At 45.0% G+C, this 23,715-nt stretch overlaps 1 protein-coding gene across 7 annotated transcripts in view; it reads right to left on the bottom strand.

Annotated features, from left to right (window-relative positions):
• The window catches only part of HIVEP1 (HIVEP zinc finger 1), a 141,599-nt gene extending 119,563 nt beyond the window's left edge, over positions 1-22,036 (bottom strand). For 3 of the 7 annotated variants that reach the window (XM_072729141.1, XM_072729144.1, XM_072729137.1), the window contains exons 1-2: positions 18,120-18,258; positions 14,875-15,017 (exon numbers count right to left, since the gene is read on the bottom strand). In XM_072729141.1, the coding sequence (XP_072585242.1) occupies positions 14,875-14,914 (40 nt within the window). In that variant the 5' untranslated portion in view covers positions 14,915-15,017; positions 18,120-18,258. Of the gene's footprint in view, positions 1-14,874; positions 15,018-17,886; positions 18,080-18,119; positions 18,259-18,613; positions 18,738-21,872 lie in introns of those variants that run through there. The other 4 variants (XM_072729142.1, XM_072729138.1, XM_072729140.1 and 1 more) reach the window with 3 other exon arrangements.
• Between the last annotated feature and the right edge of the window lie 1,679 nt (positions 22,037-23,715).

Consider the following 23,715-nt stretch of genomic DNA (forward strand, 5'->3'; position numbering starts at 1 on the left):
AGACAATTGTTCAAACCCACATGAAGAAATGAAGAGTGTCAGAAATGGTTAACAGAAGACTTACTATTTTTTTCTCATTTTTTTATCTTGAATGTTTTAAAAAATATAAGATTGTACAAAGCCATAATTTAACACTATAGAGCTATGGTTATCACATAAAGGGATGAATCATGTTTGACAACAACAGCATAAAGGAGAAACAAAAAGACAAACAGGATCAAAATCGCCATGTTTTACCAGGGTTCAAGTACTATTATTCTCAAGTAGAAAGGGTTTCACTAAGGAGCATATTATAATGTCTAGAACAACCACTAAGAAAATTACTCAGAAATATAGTAATGTAACAGAGAAATCAAAACTATATACTAAAAAATATTTAATGCAGAAGAAGGCAGTGACACAAGAACAACAAAAAGTGTGAAGCAAGTAGGGGCCCCTGCATGGCTCAGTAGGTTAAGCATCTGACTCTTGGTTCTGGCACAGGTCATCTCGGGGTTATGGGATCAAGTCCCGTGTTGGACTCTGTGCTCAGTGGAATCTGCTTGAGGATTCTCCCTCTCTCTCTCTCTCTCTCCCCCCCTCTCCCTCCCTCCCCCATTGACCCTTCCCCCACCCCCCACTCGCATTCTCTCTCTCTCCTTTCTCTCTCTCAAATAAAAAAACCTTTTTTTTAAAAAAAAGTATGAGGCAAATAGAAAAGAAATAACAAAACGGTAAACATATGTCCAGCAATAAGCACAGCAATGTGAATGGAATGAACACCCTACACAGAAGACAAACTGTTAGGCTGAATAAAAGAGCAATTCCAACAACATGCTGTCCATGAGAGGTTCAAAGAATCCAAAGGCTCAAAGTAAAAGGGTAGGGAAAGATATACCACGCAAACAGCAATCCTAAGAGAGCTGGAATCTCTATAATTATGTCAAGTAAAACAGATATAAACAACCAACTTGACTTAAGTGGCATTTATAGAACACCCCTGCTAAAACGCAGACTTGGGCATTGCTGCTTACAACATTAGTCATAACAGCCCAAAACTGAAAACAATCCAAATGTCCATCACCTGGCAGATGGATAAATCAAAGGTGATACATTCATATAAGAGAATACTACTCAGCATTAAAAGGTTAAAAAAAAAAATCCTGATACATGCTACAATGTACATGTGTCTCAAACACATCATACTAATTGAAAGAAACCAGAGAAAAAAGACCGTAAGTTGTGTGATTCCATTCTATTAAAGGTCCAGAAAAGGCAAATGTAAAGAGCCAGAAAGCACACCAGCAGGTGCCTGGGAGCAAGACTGACTCCCACAAGGCTCAGGGAAATACTGGAGGTGATGAACATGTTCTAAAACTGGACTGCGGTAGAGGTTGCACAACTCTGTAAATTTACTCAAATTCATTAAACGTACACTTACGATGGGTGAATTTATTGCATGTAAATTACATCTTAAAAAGCTGTAAAAAATATATATATCTTGCAGTGGTTTCTGAGGCAATAAACTACTGTCTGGAGACTGAAAAACACTTTCCACAAAAACTTAACGAAACTCTACATTCTTGAAGATGTTACTGTAAATGTGAAGCATGTAACTCATCACTCATATGGCATTAATTCCACCAAAACATAACAAATCACTCTAACCTATCAACAGATAGAAGGCCAAATAATGCACTTAACCCCTCTGCCATGCAGTCATACATCTGCTTATATATGTAAATTGAATATTATTTCTGTGTTCACTCATCAAATGTTTGCACAGCTGGCTGGACTTTCACGTGTAAACCATTATTGTCTTCATGTCTTCAACTATAAATTTCATATGAGACAGGGGCAGAGCTGCTGAACTCTACCATGTGTCCAACCCATCCCAGCAGGGCCTTCAAAAGTCCAGGCAGAGGCTTCCAGAGTGGCCCTTTGTTTTCATTTCACTTCATGACCACTTTGGGCTCTGCTTTTCACTGAGAAAGGTCACATGTTAAAATACTGAATCTCACATCATTTTTGAGACACATGCTCACACTGGCAGGTCCCACAGTAACAAGACCTATGGTCCAATGTGTCTGGGGAGAATCAGCATTGCTTTCTTTCTTTTTCTTTTTTTTTTTTTTTTAAAGATTTTATTTATTTGAGAGAGATTGTATTTATTTATTCTAAGCAGTGGGGAACGACTCAGGGAAAGGGAGGAGCAGGCTCTCTGCTCAGTGCTGGATCCCAGGACCCTTGTATCATGACCTAAGCTGAAGGCAGACGCCTAACCACCCAAGCCACTCAGGTGCCCCGACTCAGCATTGCTTTCAAAAGTGTTTCTCAAACTATTCAAATAGTTACTATGAACTCAACCAAGCCCATCCTTAATGTATTTAAAATTAAGCAAAATAAAGTAAAACAAAACCAGAACATAAAGCTATCTTCTCTACTCATTCTCATTCTGCTAACCCAAAACCACCAGAAATAATCACTTGGAGATCAAAGGTGGTTGTGTAGGAAATATTGAGATTTCAGATATTCAGAAATGTAATCATGCTTTCTGAAACTGAAGGACAAATCGTAGGGCCTAATTGTCAATAGCACTTGTCATACAGATAACGGGTCCCATTCTCAGCACACCACCGTCAGGGAGTAGGACTGCCTCTCAGGGCCCATGTTTCTGAAGGCACTCTTCTCAAAGACAGCTCTATTTTTCTAAAAAACAATCCTTCACAAAATGTTTGGTGTACAGCATTGGGAATTGTGGCTTACGATATTTTTCTACCACTGTGAGTTAAATACAGAGGTGACTAAAAACTCAATACAACTGGAAGAAGGACAGCGTCATCTCGGGGTGTAATGTAAACTGGCCTTTTGAGTGGAGACCCATGTAAACTCCAGGCCTTTTGAGTGGAGACCCATGATCTTGGCATTAGAACATCAAGAACAATTAAATCTTTCTGTCAGACCAACTCAACCTCTAAGGCTCTCCCTTCACCTTATAACCAAAGGAATGTGAATTTCTTTGTCATGCGTGGCAGGCAGCAGTCCCTAAACCCAACAAAACAGCCCTTTTAAGTTCCCCTACAACTCATCCCTACAGTCCTCTGAAGATAGATGGAATAGTCTTACTTATTCCCAAACATAAAGGGGTTTAAAATAAATAATCCAATTCCCCTCTATTCTATAGACAGGGATCAGCAAACCACGTAAAAGGCTAGATAGAAAATATTCTAGGCTTTCTGAGCCATTCGCAACTACTGCTATAGCAAGAAAGCAGCCACAGACATATGTAAATGAGGAGGCATGGCCAAGTGCCAATAAAACCGTATTTACAAAAATGGTAGAAGGTTGGACTTCACCACTAGATTGTGGTTTGCTGACCCCTGCCTTAGAGTAACCGCTAGTTAAAGCTAAAAAGAAAATTACAGATCAACATCACCCCACTCCCAACCCCTGCCCACTCCCATGCCTTGTTCTCAAGGAAGAAACTAAATTCAAGTTATCTGCTCAAGGTCACATGTTGCTCTTTTCCTGATTTGTTCATATGCATGAAGATGATTTTCTGAAAAAGAGAGAGACTGCCTTATTCTTTTAACCTACCATCCTTTTCCTGGATATCAACAAATCATTCTGACCCTCGGTAAAGATGTTATTGAGAAAATATTTTATTTTTTAAAAGTTTTAGGTTCATAACAAAATTGGGGGGACTGTGCAGAGATAGCACACATACCCCTTTCCTCCACACATGTACAGTCTCCCTTACTATCAACATCTCCCACCAGAGTGATAGACCGGGTACAACTGTTGAGCTTACATGGACACAGCATCACTCAGAATCCAGTTTACATTATGGTTCACTCTTGGGGTTGTACATTCTATAGATCTGGACAAATGTATGGATGACATGTATCCATCATTATAGTATCGCACAGAGTAGTTTCACTGCTCTAAAAATCCTCTGTGGGGAGGTTGTTTTTAAATTTCAAAGTACTGGGGCACCTGCGTGGTGCAGTCAGTAGAGTGGCTGACTTTCGGTTTCAGGTAGTGATCTCAGGGTCATGAGCTCAAGCCCCGTGTCACACTCCATGCTTGGTGCAGAGTCGGCTTCAGATTCTCGGTCCCCCTCCCTCTGCCCCTCCTACTTGTGTGTGCATGCGCTCTCTCTCTCTCTCTCTCTCTCTCTCTCAAATTAGATAAATAAATCTTTAAATTTCAAAGTATTATAAGACAGTCTCTAGCCTCTGATATATCTTTTATAAATACTCAACTTACTATAGAACTCAACTTGGGTGATTTTATAATTATTGTAAATATAAACTACACATGTCAAACCTACAAAGTTTCCCTTATTCTTAAATCTTCAAGTTCATTGAGAAATACACTTCAATCAAGCAAACTAAACCAACAAGCATTCCTGCATGATTTTCTCCCCATTAATTTTCCAGCAAAGTCTCAAAACTATTTATTTTCTCTGCCAATCTACCCTTCCTTTCTTTAAAAGCTATCTCAAAACTCTGCTTCATTCAAGCTTTCATTGAGAAAGAAATTAACTCCTCCAAGTATTTTCTGATTGATTTATCTCAACAAGTTAGTTTTTGCTTCATCTTCCCTTTGAGAGTTCCATACTACAATGTTCCATATTCATCTTAAATTATGTATTTGTTGCTTTATATTGCCCTTAGATCTTTTTCATATGTTTGGAGACATATTAAAAACCCTTAGATGGCTAGGTGTGAGGTTAAATTTCTATGTATAGCATACTACCATGTTCACTGTTTGTGGAATTAAATGGAAGACTAATAAAATGTCCCTTTCATTCTTTCATTTGCCTTTCACCTACATCTACAATCTAGAAGAGTCCAAATACATCTAAAATAGTACACTTTTTCTATATCCTTCTGTATCTACTTATGAGAAAAAAATCACAAAATCTTTTCATCCATATTTTACTTAGAATTTTAATGTTTTCACATCAGTATTCCCAGAAAAAAGTTTTTTAACATTTATGTCTAAAATTTCAACTGTTAGGCTGAGACTCTCATATAAATACTGCCATTCTTCTTAAAATAGAGATACTATATGAACCAGTAATTCCACTACTGGCTATTTACCCAAAGAAAACAAAAACACTAATTCAAAAAGATATACACACCCCAGTGTTTATTGTAGCATTATTTACAACAGTCAAGATATGAAAGCAACCCAGGTGTCCACTCATAGAAGAATAAAGAAGATACGGTATACCTATACAACGGAATATTAGCCATTTAAAGAATGAAATCTTGCCATTTAACAACATGGATGGACAGAGAGGGCATTATGCTAAGCGAAATTAGGTAGAGACAAATACCATATGATTCCACTTATGTGTGGAATCTAAAAAACAAAATAAACAAAAAGCAGAAACAATCCATTAACAGAGAACAAACTGGTGGTTGCCAGAGGAGAGGTGCATGGAGGCGATGGGCAAAACAGGTGTAAAGGATTAAGACGTACAAGTTTCCAGTATTAAAGGAAATAAGTCACAGAGATGAAAAGTACAGCATAGGGAATACAGTCAATACTACTATAATGCTGTATGGTAACAGATGGTGACTACATTTATCAAGGTGAGCACTGCGCTACGTCTAGAACTATCAAATCACTATGTTGAACACCTGAAACTAATATAACACAGTATGTCAACTACACTTGAAAGATAAATTCTTAAAACAAATAATTATAAAAAAATAAATACTGCATTTTCCATGGTAAGCAAGATATTGCTACTTTCAACTACATATTACTAAGTAAATAAGTAAGCAAACATCTTCGATGGAACAACTATTTTCTCTCTCTTGAAGACTTTGGAAATTCCTTATGTTTGTAATACCAAATCCAGCTTGGAGTAATATATACATACACAACTCTGAAATGAATTTCAACAATTAAAGACTTAGAGGGGGGAAAATAAAAGCCCTTCAAATTCTGACCTTCTGAGTGACCTCAGCTCTACATGCTGTGCTTGACAAAAGTTTTATTTTATAACTGAGATAGAGAGCCTTTGCAAGCTCTTACTACTCAGGAAAACTCTACTATCAACATGAGCAAGTAGAAGTATGATAGACAAGATCAAAGGCACTGGAGACTCCTGGCTGTGGGGCCTTGGGCAACCAGCACCCTCTCTGTGCCTCAACCTCATGTCTATATAATGGGAGCAATAACAGTACCTGTCCCACTCGGTTTTAAGGATTACATGAACAAAGATATTAAAAGCATGTTGAATATAGCCTAGCACACAGACCTGTGGACAGGTTAGCTCTTTTTACAACAAAAATGATAAAACACAACGTCCCTCTTGCCACCAGCTCACAACAAAACATAACCATGGGAAGCAGTATGATTCAAAAAAAAAAAAAAAAAAAAAATTCTGAAGACCATTCCACAAATGTCCCAAATAAGATACAAATAAGATGCTGTTCAACATCAATTCACTTAAACTTCTCTGGCCAACTTTCTCATCTGTAAAAAAAGAGATGAAGTAAATGATCTCCAAGGTCTGTCCTTCCCAGCTGTAGAATCTGTAGGATTCTCCTGGAGAGGTGTCTGAGAAACCAGCAAGAGAGAATTCCCTGACACATCTCTGGCACTGTTCAACCACCTTTCAAGGTCCCTGGGCTGTGTAGCAGCTCAGTGCATGTTTACATATTTTTAAACTATCAAACATGACACCGATTGAATTCTTAATTTATTTCTGTTTGAACATTATAATATTAAGCAACTTTATGCTGATCTGGTCTTTTTCCTCCCTGGCAAATCTTTTTAAGAGTTGGAAAATAAGCACACTACTAAATGCAAAGCAGTAGGTACCTTTGAGTAAATTCGTACTCTCACCACATAGGCACATAGAAATACCATAGGCACATAAATATCCCAAGTACCATAAAAATCCAGCTTTGCATTGCATCAATTAAACAAGAAGAACACTTAGACTACCATTGTTCCACTTCACACCTAAAGGACCCCTATTCTCGTTAATTACTTAGCAGGCAACCAGTTTTTGATCACTCTATTTTTTTTCAAGTACTGTGGCACGGCAGTATGGCCTTAGAATATTTTCTAGAACAAAATTCAGCATAGAAAATACCCAAGAACCTTACATTTTTTAATTTATTTTTAAAAAGTTGTGCCTCAGAGCACCTGGGTGGCTCAGTAAGTTAAGCAGCTGCCTTCAGCTCAGGTCAGGGTCCCAGGGTCCTGGGACTGAGTTCTGTGTCAGGCTCCCTGCTCAGCGGGGAGTCTGCTTGTCCTCTCTCTCTCTGACCACCCCCCTTTGCTCATTCTCTAATAAAATAAAATCTTTAAAGGAAGTCACACCTGGCTGGCTCAGTCGGTAGAGCATGCAACAATTGGAGTTGTAAGTTTGAGACCCAAGTTGGGTGTAAAGATTACTTAAATTTATTTTTAAAAGCCAAAATGAATGCAATGCTGCCTCAAATAAAAACTCCAAAATAAAAGCCTGATAATCAAGAACTTCCTTCTGAAGAATGACTTGAGTATTGAGAATAAAGGACACTATTTGGTTGTAAGTGTCTGCCCTACAGTGATTAGTGGATAACATCATTAAAAATAACAAGTGCTTTATAAGAATACCTGAGGACCATTTGTAATTTTTGCATATTATTAATATGCAAAAGAGTGCTGTTGAAAGGTTTTAAAATACTAAATATGGGAATGAAAAAATAGAGCATTTAATTTATTCACAAAATGTTTTTTCAGATAATACAAGAACCAACTTTGTCCCAGACTTGTTCAGATTATAGGGCATTCTAAAGGTAGAATTTAAAATGTATGTATATAATAGGATATTCTATACACATTATGTATTTTCCTATTCTATGATAAGATAAAATTATACCTCATCAGAACATATTTTGTGCAAAGATGCTCTTAAATAAAATCATTACTCTGATTAATCATATTATTACATCTTGCATTTGCTTTTAAAAAGAAAAAAGCATTAATGTTATTAAGCATTCCAAAAGCATCAAATAAGCTCTCGATATGAGTTGAAAAATAATTATCTGAAAACAAATGGGAAGCTTGCTTTACAAAATCTAGTCTCCTATTTTTATCCTAGTCAGATGAACTAACAGCTATTTACATGATAGCTGCTAATAACTTCAATACCTTCTTACCTTTATCATCAAAAACTCTAAGTTATTTACTTCCTTCCTTCCTAGCTGCAGTCATATACAGAATTGTTTTTAAATAAGCCATGGGTTATATACGCCACAAGATTTCTGACTTCTCAACTCTTAAGGCTGTTGTTAACATAGAACTGCTGGCTTAACATTCAAAGATGAAGAACAATGCATGAACAGCTGGGATTCCATCTAAAAATCATCAGAATTAAACTTATTCTACTTACTGCTTTATGTAACAAGAAAACACGAAATTTTCTTCACGACAGGAGATTTATAAAAGAGGCACGGGAGTGGGTCCACTCACTGGCAGCAAATGAAAATGTTCACATTCTTCAGATTACTCCTGAAAACGCACTGGGTTTCCAAGGTCCCACACGGGAGGGGAGCGAGCACGAGGGACAGCGCATCACTTCCATCCTACAGGATCCTGAATGTCAAATCCTTCTGAAAGCAGTTCCGTTACAATACTGCAGAAGACTTCACAATCGATCAATGTCCTTAGAACTAGATTCTAAACATGAGGTAAGCTGTGAATCCGTGTAGACGGACAAACTGGGGAGGTTGCACACTGGGTGAGAATTGTCCTTCCCAAATTCTTTTCTGCAGTGATGTCTCCCTTCTGCACCCCAAGGCGTGGATCGCTAGGACCCTAAGACCTATTGGTAATTAATGCTGAGCATAGGGAAGCCAGATCACACCTTGCTTCCGGGTGGCCTCTGTTTGCAAAGCATATGCAACCCAAGAGTTTGGCACAAACCAGTTTTCTAGAAAAAGCGACAACTCTGTAATGAGTGTTTACCTGGTGTCAGGCATCAGTACTAAATGTTGCCGTATTACCTAATCTTCACACATTATCTCTACTTTGCAGAAGAGGAACCAACACTGGAGGCTTGCCCAAGGCCATGCAGCCAGCCACTGATAACCTGAGGCCCAACTCTTTACCATTATGTTAATTAAATGTACCAAAGAGATAAACTCTAGGAATTCTGCCACAAAAACCTAATGTAAAACAAAAGTTAATAATAACTACTTGGTTCAGGTGATTAAAATTTAATATTGTAACAGGTTCCTTACTCAGAGGCTACCAAATACCCCAAGAAGCATTTGCTAATCAAGGTTGAAAAGTGTTAAATAACTTTTGAGAGTACAAATCACCTTTAATCTTTCAGTTTGCCTAAAAAGCAAACGCAGATATGTTTTTGTTGAACAGAGATGGGTGATTAAAACATGCTCTTCTGACATGTAAGTTATACCCAGTTCAGATGATAGATCTATTGGAGAATAATGATGCCGTATCAGAAGTTCAGTAAGGTACCTGTAGACGCAAGCAATGGAGGCCCACCATGTATGTTGGGGGGGGGGGCATGGTGGCAGGGGAGGGGATAGGGAGAAAAGCTCAAAGATGAAGAGAAATCTTTGGCAGAGACATCTCCCTTGCAGAATAAGACAATAGAGTGGAAATGGGAAGGGGAAAGAAATACTTCCCAGAAAGAAGAGCAAGCACAGAAATGCCAGATCTGCATGTGGAGCTCTGAAATGGCAGATTATTCATCAGATACACAGGAAAACAAGAAGGCCAAACTGTATCCGAGGCACACTCAGGACTTTGGATCTCATCTTACAAGGGGATGCTGGGTGGGTATCCACAGACCCATGCGTGGACCTCACCCTTTACTTCTCACATTATAATAAAGCAATATTCAGAGCCAAACGCACTCAATCAATAAAAATGAAAAACAGCCACACCCAAATCCCCAAAATCTGTTTTGCAAAAGGTTAAAAAAATTTACCTTTTTACAAAAGGTTAGCACTTGGTATTTTGTACATTGACTTATTGACTTCCAATCTTAAAGTACATCAGTCTTTGAAACCCTAGGCCCAAATTCAACTCAAATACCTATTTTCTTTCTTCCCCAAAGTTTTGGAACACATTCACAACGATGACCAGCATAGCGGAACAACAGCCCTTTCTCTTAGGAGGACTGACGTGGAAGCCCAGCAAGTCCCACCATCTGGGTTACCTCAGTCCAAGCAAAGGCCAGGGAAGGTGGGGGGAGATGGGTGATCAGAAGAGAATGATTGTTGGCGAGGGTGGCGCTGGCACATGCATCAACACTACACATGGGGGTTCCAGGTAGGGAGTCTGTCACATAGTGGCCAAGAGCCCTTCTCCAAGGAACCCAGGACAACATACAAAATCTTTCTCCTGGACGCCAAGTGTTTACCTCATGCTCTTCAGAAATTCTCATTCACCTTCACGAAGGATATGTCAGTCAGGGGCGGGAAGGGCACCCGGGTGGCTCAGTTGGTCAGGTGTCCAACTCTTGATTTCGGTTCAGGTCATGATCTTGGGGTCCTGGGATTGAGCCTGTCAGGCTCCGCACTCAGCATGGAGTCTGCCTGCCTCTCCCTCTGCTCCCCCCCTCCACAATAAATAAAATCTTTAAAAAAAAAAAAAAAGGGATATGTCAGTGTTACTCTAACCACCTGTTTCATGCAGACAGGCACCAAAGACAAAGGTTCTATCTGCTTTATAGGGCCAAGAGTAAAGATACTAGAATTCAATAAACCCTACTCCGACAATCTGTACAGACTCCTCATCAGTTCTAATGCTGTCTCAGTTTTGCCCCAAATTCATGTCTTGCCCTTAACATAGCAGTTCTTCTCATACTTTTCTACTAAAGAACCTCTAACGGCAGAGAAGTGTAAATTCCACCTTCTACAGGAACATTCTGTGTGCAGGCCTGATTTAAACCCATACAAATTCTGTATACTTACATATGAGATTATACTTGTGAAATATTTTTATATATGAATACACACACACTCTCGTGTGTGTGTGTGTATGTATCTTCCCCAAAATAGAATTTATATTCCAGAAAGTTATAATAGGTTTATTCTCTGGTTTTACATAGCCATAGGACCACACCAATACCAGTTGATGGACTGAGAATAAATCAAAGAAAAATTATATTTTAAAAGTTAAAACTGCCATGAAAGCATAATAAACATATAATTTAAGTATAAATCTTTTACTATTGACTTAATTACCAAACACAAGACGAACACATCACAGACTATTTTCCAAGGAAGCCTGAAAAGAAGCAATGCACTTAAAGTAGTGTGAGCAACGTGCTCATCAGAGCAAGGTGGGCTGTGACTGGCTTTCTGGTCTTCTGATTTCCTCTCTCCCCATTTCATAGCTAACTAACGTGGTAGGTCTTCTGTACGTCAAAGCAGTGGGTGACAGGGTAAGGCAAAACAAACGTGATATTTCAACTGTCACAGTGAGGCACAAAATAAATGATAAAAATTTCATTTTAATAGCTAATATTTACCTGTTTACTTTTTTTTTTTTTAAATCAGCAAAATGAGCTTATTCAAGAATAACAGGGGAACTGCAATTCAGGACATTATCTGTTTATTTTAACCCCCAAACCGTGCCCAGGGATGTAGTCCTCAAATATACGTTAGGAGGGAAGTGGAAATTCTTAAAAGTGTTACACCTTAGCACTTCCTTGTCTTTGTGCCCCTGTTTACTGGGTTTCCCTGACAGGAACAGCCTTGCCCTCTCTGCTGAGTGAGCTCACTGCCTCAGATACACCTCTCCCACGAAGTGCCATGCCCCAGCTTCCAGTCCACCACCCCCTCCTACCCCGACCCCTGCACCCAGCCAGTCTGCAGGGCCCACTGACCGACGTGGCTTTAGTAAATTGTCTTGTGCTAATCTACTGTGATCTGCTCTTCGATGCCCGAGAGTTCATCACTGCCTTAGTGAAGCAACGTTTGAAGCTCTCAATGATGGGCCAGAATTGAATTTATTTCAAATTCTCCTGGAAAACTTTTAAAATATCTTAATTTTGCAAAATAAGCAAGGTTTCCTATTTAAAGTTTTATCTCTACAGGAAGCCTGGGTGGCTCAGTGGTTGGGAGTCTGCCTTTGGCTCAGGTCATGATCCTGGGGTCCTGAGATCAAATTCTGCATTGGGCTCCCAGTGGGGGAGCCTGCTTCGCCCTCTGCCTACGTCTCTGCCTCTCTCTCTGTGTTTCTCATGAATAAAATCTTTTTTTAAAAAAAGAAAATTAATTTAAAAAATAAAGTTTTAGCTCTGCATACTAAATTTAGACTCAGATTCAGGGGCCCTCGGGATCTGATTTCTAATTCTTCGATCCCACCCTCTACCCCTCCCCTTCCCCGCTGAATGGAACTTATGGAGCTTGGATTCCCACTTCATAAACTCCTACCCCAGCTTCCACCCTGTCCTCTCAGCTTCCTGGGTAATTTCTTAGCCCTAAGAGCCCACTTCAGACGGTACCTTTGTTTCTCTTTCCTTCCCACACTGCCCCTCCCCAAATTGTCCCCCACAATCAGGACATAGTATGACGCCCCACCTCTGTGGAAGCTCCGTACCTCTGCTCTTCCCAAATCACACTGCACAGGTGCATGTTTACCCATCTCCCCTCCTCAATTCCATGCTCTTCCAGGGCCCGTGTTTGAGTATCATTTTATTCCTATCTCTTCAACAACTATCTGTTGGACTGTACATTTGGTACAGGAAGGAAAATAGTCTGTGGCCCAACATTTGCATTTCTCTGGATAGCCATGTGATCTAGAATATTATAAAGAACAAGCACACTTTGCTTTATTGTGCTCTGCTTTATTGCATTCTGCTGTCCTTTACAAATGGGAGGAAGTTTGCGACAACCCCGGGCTTATCAGGTCCAATAGCATTTACTCATTTTGTGCCTCTGTGTCACATTTTGATCATTCTTGCAATGTTTCAAGCTTTTTCATTATTATTATTATATTTGTTATGATGATCTGTGATCAGTGATTACAACTCACTAAAAGCCCAGATGATGACCAGTATTTTTTTGCAGAAAGTATTTAATTAAAGTATGCACATTTTTAAAAACGATGCTATTGCACACTTCATAGACCATAGCAGAGTGTAAACAAAACTTTTATATTAACCGGGAAACCAAAAAAATTCATTTGACTTGATTCATTGCAATATTCACTTTACTGCAGCATTCGGGGAAGAGGAGTGGACATAAAACTCCAAGGTATGTCTGTATATATTTTAAATATGAAAAATATTTACTACTTGTGATCTAATAAATAATGCTTTAAGATCAATCATGTATTCATTTCAACAAATATCCGAGCTCCTAGTAGCTTCCAGGACCTGTGCTAGGCTAGGGCACCACAACCCCTCTTTGTGCACACTAGACAGGGCACCCTCTTTAGACAGATGAATTATAAAAGCGGGCCCAGGACTCCAAAGGCCCACCTCAGCTGGCACCCAGGAATGTGAAGGCTTTACCTATAATAGTAAATGAGAGAAAGTACCGACTTTTGGGAGCTCAAGTTCTAGTGAGAATGATGGGCAAATACACAGTCAATTCTCAACATTTTCTATGACTCTGAAAAATCAGTCTTAGACACACAACACTTAATGTTCTCCAACTAGATCCTCACCTCATTGAACACTGGTGCTATAATCATCAATTTGAACTAGATCCGAGGCAGCCACCTATGCCAGCACCAGCAGAGAGTTCCAGTACTCTTTTAGGCAGGAAACAAACACTGTTCCAGATTCAAGTAGGCCACAAAATTGACCATGTTTTCAATTATTACCCCACAGTGATTACCCAAACTGATTTCACAAAGAAAGATCTTCCAATTAATCTGTTTAATCTTTAGGTTAATTTTTTTTTTTTTACTTTGCATGTGCCTGACTATTTTTTTCTGTAATACTAAATATGTCGTGGGCAGCCCCGGTGGCTCAGCGGTTTAGCGCAGCCTTCGGCCCAGGGCACGATTCTGGAGACCCGGGATAGAGTCCCACGTCAGGCTTCCTGCATGGAGCCTGCTTCTCCCTCTGCCTGTGTCTCTGCCTCTCTCTCTCTGTCTAATAAATAAATAAAATCTTAAAAAAAAAAAAATATGTCGTAAGATACTTCAGTCAGTTTGGAATTATTTGCTCTCACTGTTCCTTGCCTAGCGCTGCTAAAATTGAATATAAAGGATAACTGTTCTTCCCAGTTGATATATATACCACATTATAACAACATACATCTATTTTTTAAAACAATTAGCTAAAATAAGCTTACTTTCCTAAAATTAAAACCTCTTCACAGTGAAGGTGCAATACACATTTTTCACCTTTGCATGAAATGTACATAGCACACGTAATTTTGACTGGTTGCTTCCTCATGGAAATTGGGTCATTTTCCTCTGAGTTCTGCAAATAATGGTCTGAGTTAATGTCAACTACAACTCTCTTCGCCTCTTGATAATCTAACATATAGAGTAGTACAAAAATAAATCTCAATGGTGGTATGGGGGAGGGGTAAAAAATTCATGTTGGCAAAGAATATCCAATTATTCATTTCAGATTCTTCCAACGCAAACGCCATCCCTGTTAAGAGAAAGTAAATCCCTCACTTTCACATCCACGCTACTGGTTGGGAGGGCACTGTAATTTTGTCAAATTCTGATTAATTCATTCAACAAATATTGATGAAGCATTTCCCGAGAGACGGAAATTGCGCAGGAAAACTGAGCGCGAACAAGAGAAACAGCATTCCTGGTGCTCACCATGGAGCAGCGTCCAATGTCTAGCAGGCTGCCATTCCTATCACCCAAGAAATACTTTATTATAAGATTTATCGTAAACCTGACTTCTATTTTAACACAGAGCCTTACCTCTTAGATTTCTGGGATGAATCTGTTTAGTTCGAGGCATTTTCTTTGATTCAGGGGCCCCTTCTGCTTCTTAGAAACTGTAGGAAGAGCAGGTCACAAAAAGGTAGCTCCATAAACTCAACATCCATCAATTAATCCATGTGCTGAAGGAGAAAAAACAAATCACATTTTACTACCTTCAAAGGAAAAAGACACTTCAAAAGTTATGGCTTAGTTCAGTCCTAACCTAAATTCAACAAAAGATAACCAAGCTAGAGACACCTGCAAAACATTACTAACTTTCAATTAACCATAAGACATCTCATTTTGCTACTACCTGGGCTTTCTTATGAAGAACACAGAAAAAGAAAATCACTGTCCCTTTATCAAAGAAGAGTGAAAAAGATTCACCCCACTGTGTTTTAAAGTCATCACAGGGTACAGATTAAAGTTACAGCATCAGGCCATAAAAGGATTATGCCGTATGTAATACGTCTGCTCCTTCATAAGCTCTTTGGGAACAAGGACCAGGTCTCATTCATCTTGTTTTACTGAATTAATTCAGTTAATATATGTGGTTGCTATCGGAGCTGCTCCCCAACTATTCCAGTATGTTCTCTCAGGCCTGTGCCAGGACTATGCTTCATGCCTCCCTGTGTTAAACTACAATGTGTGACCAGTTCTGGCTAATGACCTGCGAGTGGAGGAGACATGCACCGTTTCTAGGCGGTACCAGGCTGCTTAGTTATCAAAGCAAAATCCTCCAGCGCTCTGTTCCCTCTGCCATGGGACAGGCACCATTCCAGACAGTGAATGTTGCAACACAGAGCTGAGCTCTTGCTCATCTAACATGATTAGGCCACATAAACAAGAAAGAGGCCTTCGTTGTTTGGAAGTGGCCGAGGTTTGGGAGTTATTTGTTACTGCAGCATAACCTGGTCTGTCCTGACTCCTACCTTCTAAAAACAGTGATCGCATATGCAGCATGTCAACACGGTAATAACCCCACACCCGATCATCCCTCTTCCCAAATCAGCCACCTCTGCCTCCTATTCTACGAGACCCTCAAGGATCCTAGAGCGAAAACTTTAGTTTTAGCTTCCTGGAATACACCTGACGATGTTAAGCCTGAAATTATGTTTAATCACTAAGCAAAGACACAAGAATGGGGCAGGAATGCTTTGATTTAGAACATTCTATATCCAGTACTGTAGAAGAAACGAGAGTACTTACTGAGCAGGGTGCCTGTGTGCTTTCTCCACATTACCTAATCCAATCTTAACAATAACTGGCAAGGCAGCTATGACTTACCTACTTTACAGATAAGAAGAGGAGATGGGGAGAGGTTGCCTAACCTGCCCATGGTCAGCAACTAAAAAAATATGGCACCACGTGACTCGGCTACTCTCAGAGCTTATTTCCTCAGCAGAGATAATAGGTATTCTGTGGTTTTATTCAAAAGGCTGGAGAGCACAAATCATGACTATATATCTCGGAGTCAAACCGGACTGAGTTCAAAGCCAGGCTTTCCCCCTTACTGCGTGGCCTTGTTCAAGGCACTTAACCTCTCTTAAGATCAGATGTCCCAACTATAAAACTAGGAAATGGTATCCACCTCACAAGGTTGTTGTGAGGTCCAGCCTAAACAATGTAGACGCTTTGCCTGTTGCCTGGCACACAAAAAATATTCAAATATTAATTCTCCTAACAAAGCCTAAATGGGAAAGACTAGATGTAATATCCCAGTGTAAAGTTTTAGAAATCTATGACCTCATTATAGCAGAGGAGAAACAGAAGCCAAGAAGGCTACATGTAACCTCAGTATCTCACCCCTGATAAGGGCTACGTGGGGGCACCGCACAAAATCACTTGCAATTTTTATTTTAACTGCAGAGAGAAGAATAAGAAACACGATGGCCAACCACCATCTACTTCATCCGGCACCGTGCTAAATGATCCATAAAGGATTTGGTTCCTCAACTCCCTGCTTTAGTTAAAGACAATCCACCACCCGATTCACGAAGCTTGATTCCATCGACGTTCAGAGACGTTGGGGCCCAGCAAACTGTACGCCGCCTTAACCGCATTCCTCGTTAAACTTAAAAGCTTTTAAATGCTCGAGATATTCGGAAGTTTTTAAAGCGTGAACTCCGAATGCGATCCAATCACGTGACCCCGTATGGGGAGCATAAATACAAAACCTGCAAATCCCCCCAATCAGTAACAGCTCTCTGCCAGCCGGTTCCCTGCCTCCCCGCTGTCCCTAGCTGCCCATCCCAGGTCTAAATCCTGGTGGGGGGGGGGGGGGAGCGAGCAGATGCAAAGACAGCGGCACTAGAGCGACTAGGACGAGTCATAAAGCGTTCCTTTGCAGGGAAGGAATAAATACCACATGGAGCAAAAACATGACACGATCAAAAAGCGTAAAGACAGTTGCAAGGAGAAAAAACATGAATGAATGTGGAGGGCGGAGCCTGGGAAAACCCCTCTGCAACGCTGCACTGAACAAAGCGCTTCGCATGCCAGGAGGAGGGGGGAATGGAAGTGCCAGCTCAGGAAGGAGCCCGGAGTGGATGCGGAGAGGAGAGGAGGAGGAGGAGGAGGAGGAGGAGGAGGAGGAGGAGGAGGAGGAGGAGGAGGACGGTATGAGGCGAGCGCGGCAGCCCTGAGACTCCTCCTCGCCGCCGGCTCCGGCTCCGGCTCCGCCACCGCCCCCTCCCCTCCCCTCCCCTCCCCTCCCCTGCCCAGCAGCAACTCCTTCCCCAGCCCGACCCCAGGGCGAGCCGGAGCCGACCCGCGCCCAGACCCTCCGCCCGCTTCCCAAGTGCTGCAGGCGCGTACTCCCAACCCGGAAAGAAACTACCCAGGTGGCTGGGAGTAAACAGGCACTTAGAGCAAAGAACGAAGGGGAAAGAAAGCCACAAAGCCGGGAGGTTGGGAAGCCGAGGCCTGGTCTCCCTCACCCCCCCCCACCCTCTTGCAAAAATGCGTCTGCGGCTGGAACGCGGGTGGGGAGGCTGGGTCCCTCCGTACCTGCTCGCCTCGCAGGACCGCAGCTCGGGCCGCTCGCGCGCGGCGAGGGCGCCCAGAAGTGCCAAGTGTCGCCCGCACGCAGCCATCCCCTCCGCAAGGTCGGCGGCTGCACACACACACACACACACACACACACACACAGACACACACACGCGCGCGCGCCCGCACGCCCCCCGCCCGCGCAGGGGGACGCGGTCCTGCCCCCTCCCCCCGCCGCCCAGCCCGCGCCGAACCTGCTGCCAGGACGCCCGGCGGAGCCGCTGCCGCTGCAGCCGGCCCGGGAGCTGCGCTGCTGATGGCGGCGGCCGCAGCTCGGAGTCTCCGCGACCCCCGTGCGGCGGCGGCGGCGGCGGCGGCGGCGCCCGGGATCCCTCCTTCACTTGACAACCCCAAACACAAACATCGCCTCCCCCCGCGGCTGCTCCCGGCCCCCGGGCTCCGGCCCCCTCCCCGCCGCCGCCGCCGCCGCCGCCGCCGCCGCCGCCCCAGCAGCAGCCACCCTGGAGGCCGGCGACTGGCGCTCACACCACCCAGCGCTGAAATATTAAACAGGGGAGCCGGCCGGGGGGCGGGGGGGAGCGCGGGGCGCGCGGGCGGGGGCCGCCGGCGCCGGGCGGGGGAGGCGGCCGCGCTCGCCGGCCCCGGGCCGCGGCATGACCGCCGGCGGGGAGGGGGCGGCGCGGCGGGAGAGCGGCCCCGGGGCGCGGAGGGCGGGCGCGGGCTTTACCTCTCCCCGGGGCAGAGTAGGGCACGTTTAGCGTCTTTAGGGGCGACGCGAGCAGCGCGGGCCGGGCGGCGCGGGGGAGGGAGGGCGAAGGTCCGCGGCTTTCCCGCGGGTGGGCGGGGCGGCAGGGGATCCCCGGGGGCGGGAGGCGGGGAGGCCGCGAGCCCGGCGCGCGGGCGGGGGAGGGGGCGTCCCCGGCGGGGGAGGGGCCCAGGCGGACGGGCGCGGCCGGCCGCCGTGCGCGGGGCGGGGACGGGTGGTGCCCCGGCCGGGGCCCGCGTGGAGCCCGGAGCCCTGGGTCTCCCCGGCGGGGCGGGGCGGGGCGGGTCCCGGGCCGCGCCTCCCCCCTCGCCCCCCGCCTGCGGCTCCGCCCCGCCCGGCCGCCGCAGGGACGCGGTGGGGGGGCGGGAGGAGGCGGCGGCGCGGCCCGAGGGGGAGGGGCGGGGTTAGGGACGCGAGGGGCGGGCACCGGGGTCGCGCCGGCTCGGGGACTGGCGCCCGGCGGGGGCGGAGGGGCGGGCCCGGCGGGTCACGCGGCCCGGGGAAGGCCTGGCCGGGTCGCGCAGTTGGGGGCGGTTGGTCCGGGAAGAGGGGCGGGGACGGGCGGGGACGGGCGGGGCGGTAGTTTCTCTTTACCGTCTCTTTACTTTCTAAAGCAGGATGTGGGCCGGGCCGGTGACGTCATGGGGTCTCCCAGGCCCGCCCCCCGCCCGGGCCGTATGGGGGAGGGGAAGGAGAAGGGAGGGCTGCGCGGGGGGGGGGGGAGGGGGACCCCAAGGGGGTTTCCTCAGCAACGCGTAGAGGGAAGGGGAAAGTCATTGTGAAACTTGAAACTCATTAACTTTGAAAAACAACTTAAAAAAAAAAAACGGGGAGGGAGGGGGGGCGGGGTGTCGGTTTGGAGGGTGGAAGGGGGACATATTATTAACCCTGAACTGAAACCACTTCTTGGTGGCGGATGTTCTATTAAAAGATTGAGGGAAGCCAAGGTTATTCCAGAGGCCGCTCCGGAGCCCGCCGGTGGTTCCCAGAGCCGGGGCTGCCGGCGCGGTTAACCCCTGCCTGCCCGCCTGACAGCCGAGGGCACGGGGGGCACGGGGGGCACGGGGGGCACGGGGGGCCCGGCGGGCGGGGGGCCCGGGGAAGGAGGGGCGGGGGCAGGCGGGGTACTGGCCCTAAACCACTCTGCCCCTGGCTGCTAGAAAGCAGTCAGAGGAAGCTGGGAGCGCGTGTAATCTATGGAAAGAGTCGGGAGGGGCTGGGCCAGGGCACTGATAAGGAAGGTGTTTCGGGGTTAGACCTACTGTGCGCTGTTGGAAACCGGGGCGGGAGGGGGCTCACGTACGCCGGGCGAAGCAGGCGAGAGTCCTTGCCTGGAGGAGCCACGTTGAACTTCGGGGGGGAATGAGGCGAGGCAGAAATTTGGATGCAGGAAAAATTTCTCAGATTAAACCAAACTGCTTTCCCCTTTTAAGGAATAAATATGCTAAACGACCGTACACCCACTACGCGGGCCCATCTGTGCAGACTTGAATTGTTTTGTTCCCTGGGGCTTCCAGAAAGACATCGAGGCTTTTCCTGCTAGGGTTGACCCCGAAAAGTCCCCTGAGGAAGTCCTACCTCTAGCTCATCTGAACTAAGAAAAAGCTTTAATGCACCAGAATAGGAATGATTAAAAATGGAATACTCAATAAGGGCGAGCTTGTGACCGAAAGTAATGTCACCTAAGTTGGGGGGGGGGGGGAGGAAGGATTACCTATTAAAAACTAAATTTGGTCATGAGAGCAAAGATCACCCAACAACTGCCTACATTTGAAATGACGTTGTTTAGCATACTATACTCCCAACCTGGCAATGAAATAATGCAATCTTTAAATTTTCAGTGTGATGTAATCGTCTGTCTTTTATAAAAATAAAGGCTATTTAATGGATGGCAATCACAAAAAACAGTATGTGCTATAACTTCCCAACTGGGCATTTGAATAAAAGATATTAAAGTACATCTAAACTGTCAGAGGATAAAGATTAAGGTAGCTTGATCATGATTAATTCTCCTTGGTGTCACTTGCTAAATCAAAATCCAAACTGAATGAGTATATTTTTAACCACATACTTGGTGAACACAGTGTTTGTATGGGATTTTTGCCATTGTTGTGAGCTTCCCAACAGATTAAGCATGCAATTTAGAATTATAATAGATAATTCTGCTATTTTAGCTCGTTAAAAAGAGTCCCCCTCCCCCCTTAAACAGACGACTCACAACTTTTGAGCGGCAAATCAACATTAAACTTTCCTTTGAAATACCGGCGATCCGGGACAGCTTCCTATTTCCTAGTTTCGAATTTCCTAAATGCAATGCCTTTTTCCTAATTCCGCCTGCAGTTCTAACTTCCTGGTCATCAGAACGCAGGGAAATCCAGCTAACCGGTACAGTAGCTCGCTTCGACTTGTCTTGTGGGCAAATTAAATACAGTTTCGCAAATGGTGTCGGAATGTAAGGGGGGGAAAGAAAAAAAACTTTTTCTTTTTTTTTTTCTTTTTTTAACCAGAAGGTAAATGTAAATGGTGAACAGCGGTTTGAACTGTCAAAAATTCTGGGACAGTGGAGGAGGTGACCCTACTCTTGGGGCGGAGTGAAAAAAAAAAAAAAGAAGAAGAAGAAGAAGGGGGTTCCCAGGGCCCTATTTCTCTCGGGCTGCAACCCTGCTGGCCGCGTGAACGCTGTTCAGCCCCCCCACCCGGACTGCGGTTCAAGCCAGGGCAGGCCACGGCCAGGCTCTGCACACATTTTCCTTGCTGAGCACTTCTGGCAGGACGCGAGTGCACCGCGGGGCCCCGCGCCCCCGCCCCCGCCCCCGCCCGCGCGGCCGCCAGCCCCGGTTCCCACGCGGCCGCCCGGCCCGGCTCGGGCTCCCCCCTGGCGCGGCCCCGCCGCCCCCCGCCCTGCGCCCCGCGCCCTCCGCCCTGCGCCCCGCGCGCGGCCCGGCAGCAGCGCCGCCGCCACGCGGAGATCCCGGAGGTTCCTCCCCGCCGGCCGCCGGGTCACGCCGCCGCCCGTCCCTCCCCTCCCCTCCCCTCCCCTCCGCCCTCCGCCCTCCGCGCGCGCCGGGCTTTCCCGTCCACCGGCCGAATCCCCTCCTCCTCCTCCCCCTCCCCTCCCCTCCCCCTCCTCTTCGGGGCGACCCGGCGACGAAACCCTCCCCGCCCGCTCCGCCAACTCTGCCCGCAGACGCCAGACAAAAGAAACCGGCGGAAAACTTACCCGAACTGCAACGCCAAAGTCCGCTCCCAAGCTGCCTGGGTTTTTAACTTTTAATTTTAAAAACAACAAAAGCAGAAACCCAAAGCCTCCTAGGTTGGAAGTGGGCGTGAGAGGAAATGCTAGGGGGAGGCGCCTGGTTGCCTCGGCTGCCTCGGCCCCCCCCCTTCGGGCCCCTGCCTGGGGCTTTGATGTTATCTGGTGCACCGCCTGCGTCGGTTTAGGCCGTGGGCTCTGGGCCGAGAGTGATACACAGATATTTGGCACTTTCTGTGCCGGTTTGAAGAGAGGGAAGCAGGTGGTCACGGTAAAGGATTTCCACTTCTTCCCCTCCCCGCAGGGAGAAAGGAGCCTTTTGCCCGGGCTGTCCCTTTGTTACCTGGACCGAAGTGAACAATCCACCTCGCTGATGATCCCCAAGAGCTTGGACCCTGTGCTGTCCTGTCCTGTCTGTTACACACACACACACACACACACACACACACACAAGGCCTTCTAAATTAGATTCATTTCCCCTCCCCTCTTAGCACAAACTCAGAACAAGGTGGTATTGTATGTTTTCTGAGGCTTTGTTTGCTTTTTAGCTCTGTTTTGAAAGTAAATATTCTTTCCCTTCCGAGATGGACCTGAATGAAGTCTTGAAGGGACAAGGGTACACCTGCGAAGCAAAAGAATCTCCCTAATGTGCCTTGTATGCTCATTCTTCTAGATCAGAATATGTCAGCGCCCCCCCCCCCCCCCCCATTATGGAGAGCCTTTAACTGTTGATTTTATCCTAGTTAACTGGACACTAGCAGAAACTAGCTGTATTCTCACATTCGGTTAGTAGTCTCAGGCCATCACAAGCAAAGCCTTAACAAAGGATGGTTGTTGGGGATTTGGGGTTTTGGTTTATTTGTGTGTTTTTTTGTTTTTGTTTTTGTTTTTACAGATTAGTAATCAAGGTTTGCACTGTCTGCCACGCAGCCCTAACTGTTCATCCACATTATGCCAACACCAACCTGTGTTCAGGCCTTGCCCTCTGGGAGTTTACAAATTAATGGAGACAGGATAAACACGTAGAAAAAATACCTGGAGGGGAAAAAGATACAAGAAGGAGCTTATAAACAGAGCCAATTAAAGTTATACAGAGTTATTTACATGATTGCTGAGAGCTTTCTGGATTGGGTGGAGGGCAGTATTATCAGAGAAAGTTTCATCCCGAGGGTGAGTTCTGAGTAGGGTTCTGAAGGAGAGAAAGTTCATGATTTGGCAGTGGTATGAGAACAGCATTCCAGGCAGGGGGAATAGCTTGAAGGTGAGAGCAAGTGAACTGTGTGTGATGGTGTTGCTGGCTGGAGCGGAAAGTCAAAGCAAATGTGAAACAAGTAGGGTGGCCCTATAAACGTAGCAACCAAACCAGGACACTTTTGAGAGGGAACAGGGAGCTATTAATAACTATGCAAAAAAAAAAAAAAAAAAAACTATGCAGATGAGGAAATATATACCTGGACTGTCCTAGTAATGAGCTATGAAGACAGAATGGGGAGGCAACAGACAGCCAGGGAAAAGCCTTCTCGGCCATCATTAGGGAAGAATTTGGTCGTGATACTGCAGTTGGTAGTTATTTGGAGACGTCTGGACCGAGAATGATCTTTTTAAGAAAAATTATTGTCATTGATGGATTTAGGATCTGTCACTGTAGTGCTTTTCCCAGCAGAAGTGTAAAGTAGTATTTGTATGGACAGAAATTACTATAGTAGACTTGTAAGAGCAGCAATGGGAATAATAGCACTTGTATCCGCAGCGATAGTAATAGGACCAATAGTGGTTGTGGTAGTAATTGACAGTTAATTGAGAATTTATG

The sequence above is a fragment of the Vulpes vulpes genome, chromosome 12 (assembly GCF_048418805.1).
Source record: "Vulpes vulpes isolate BD-2025 chromosome 12, VulVul3, whole genome shotgun sequence".
In the NCBI taxonomy this organism is placed as follows: Eukaryota; Metazoa; Chordata; class Mammalia; order Carnivora; family Canidae; genus Vulpes; species Vulpes vulpes.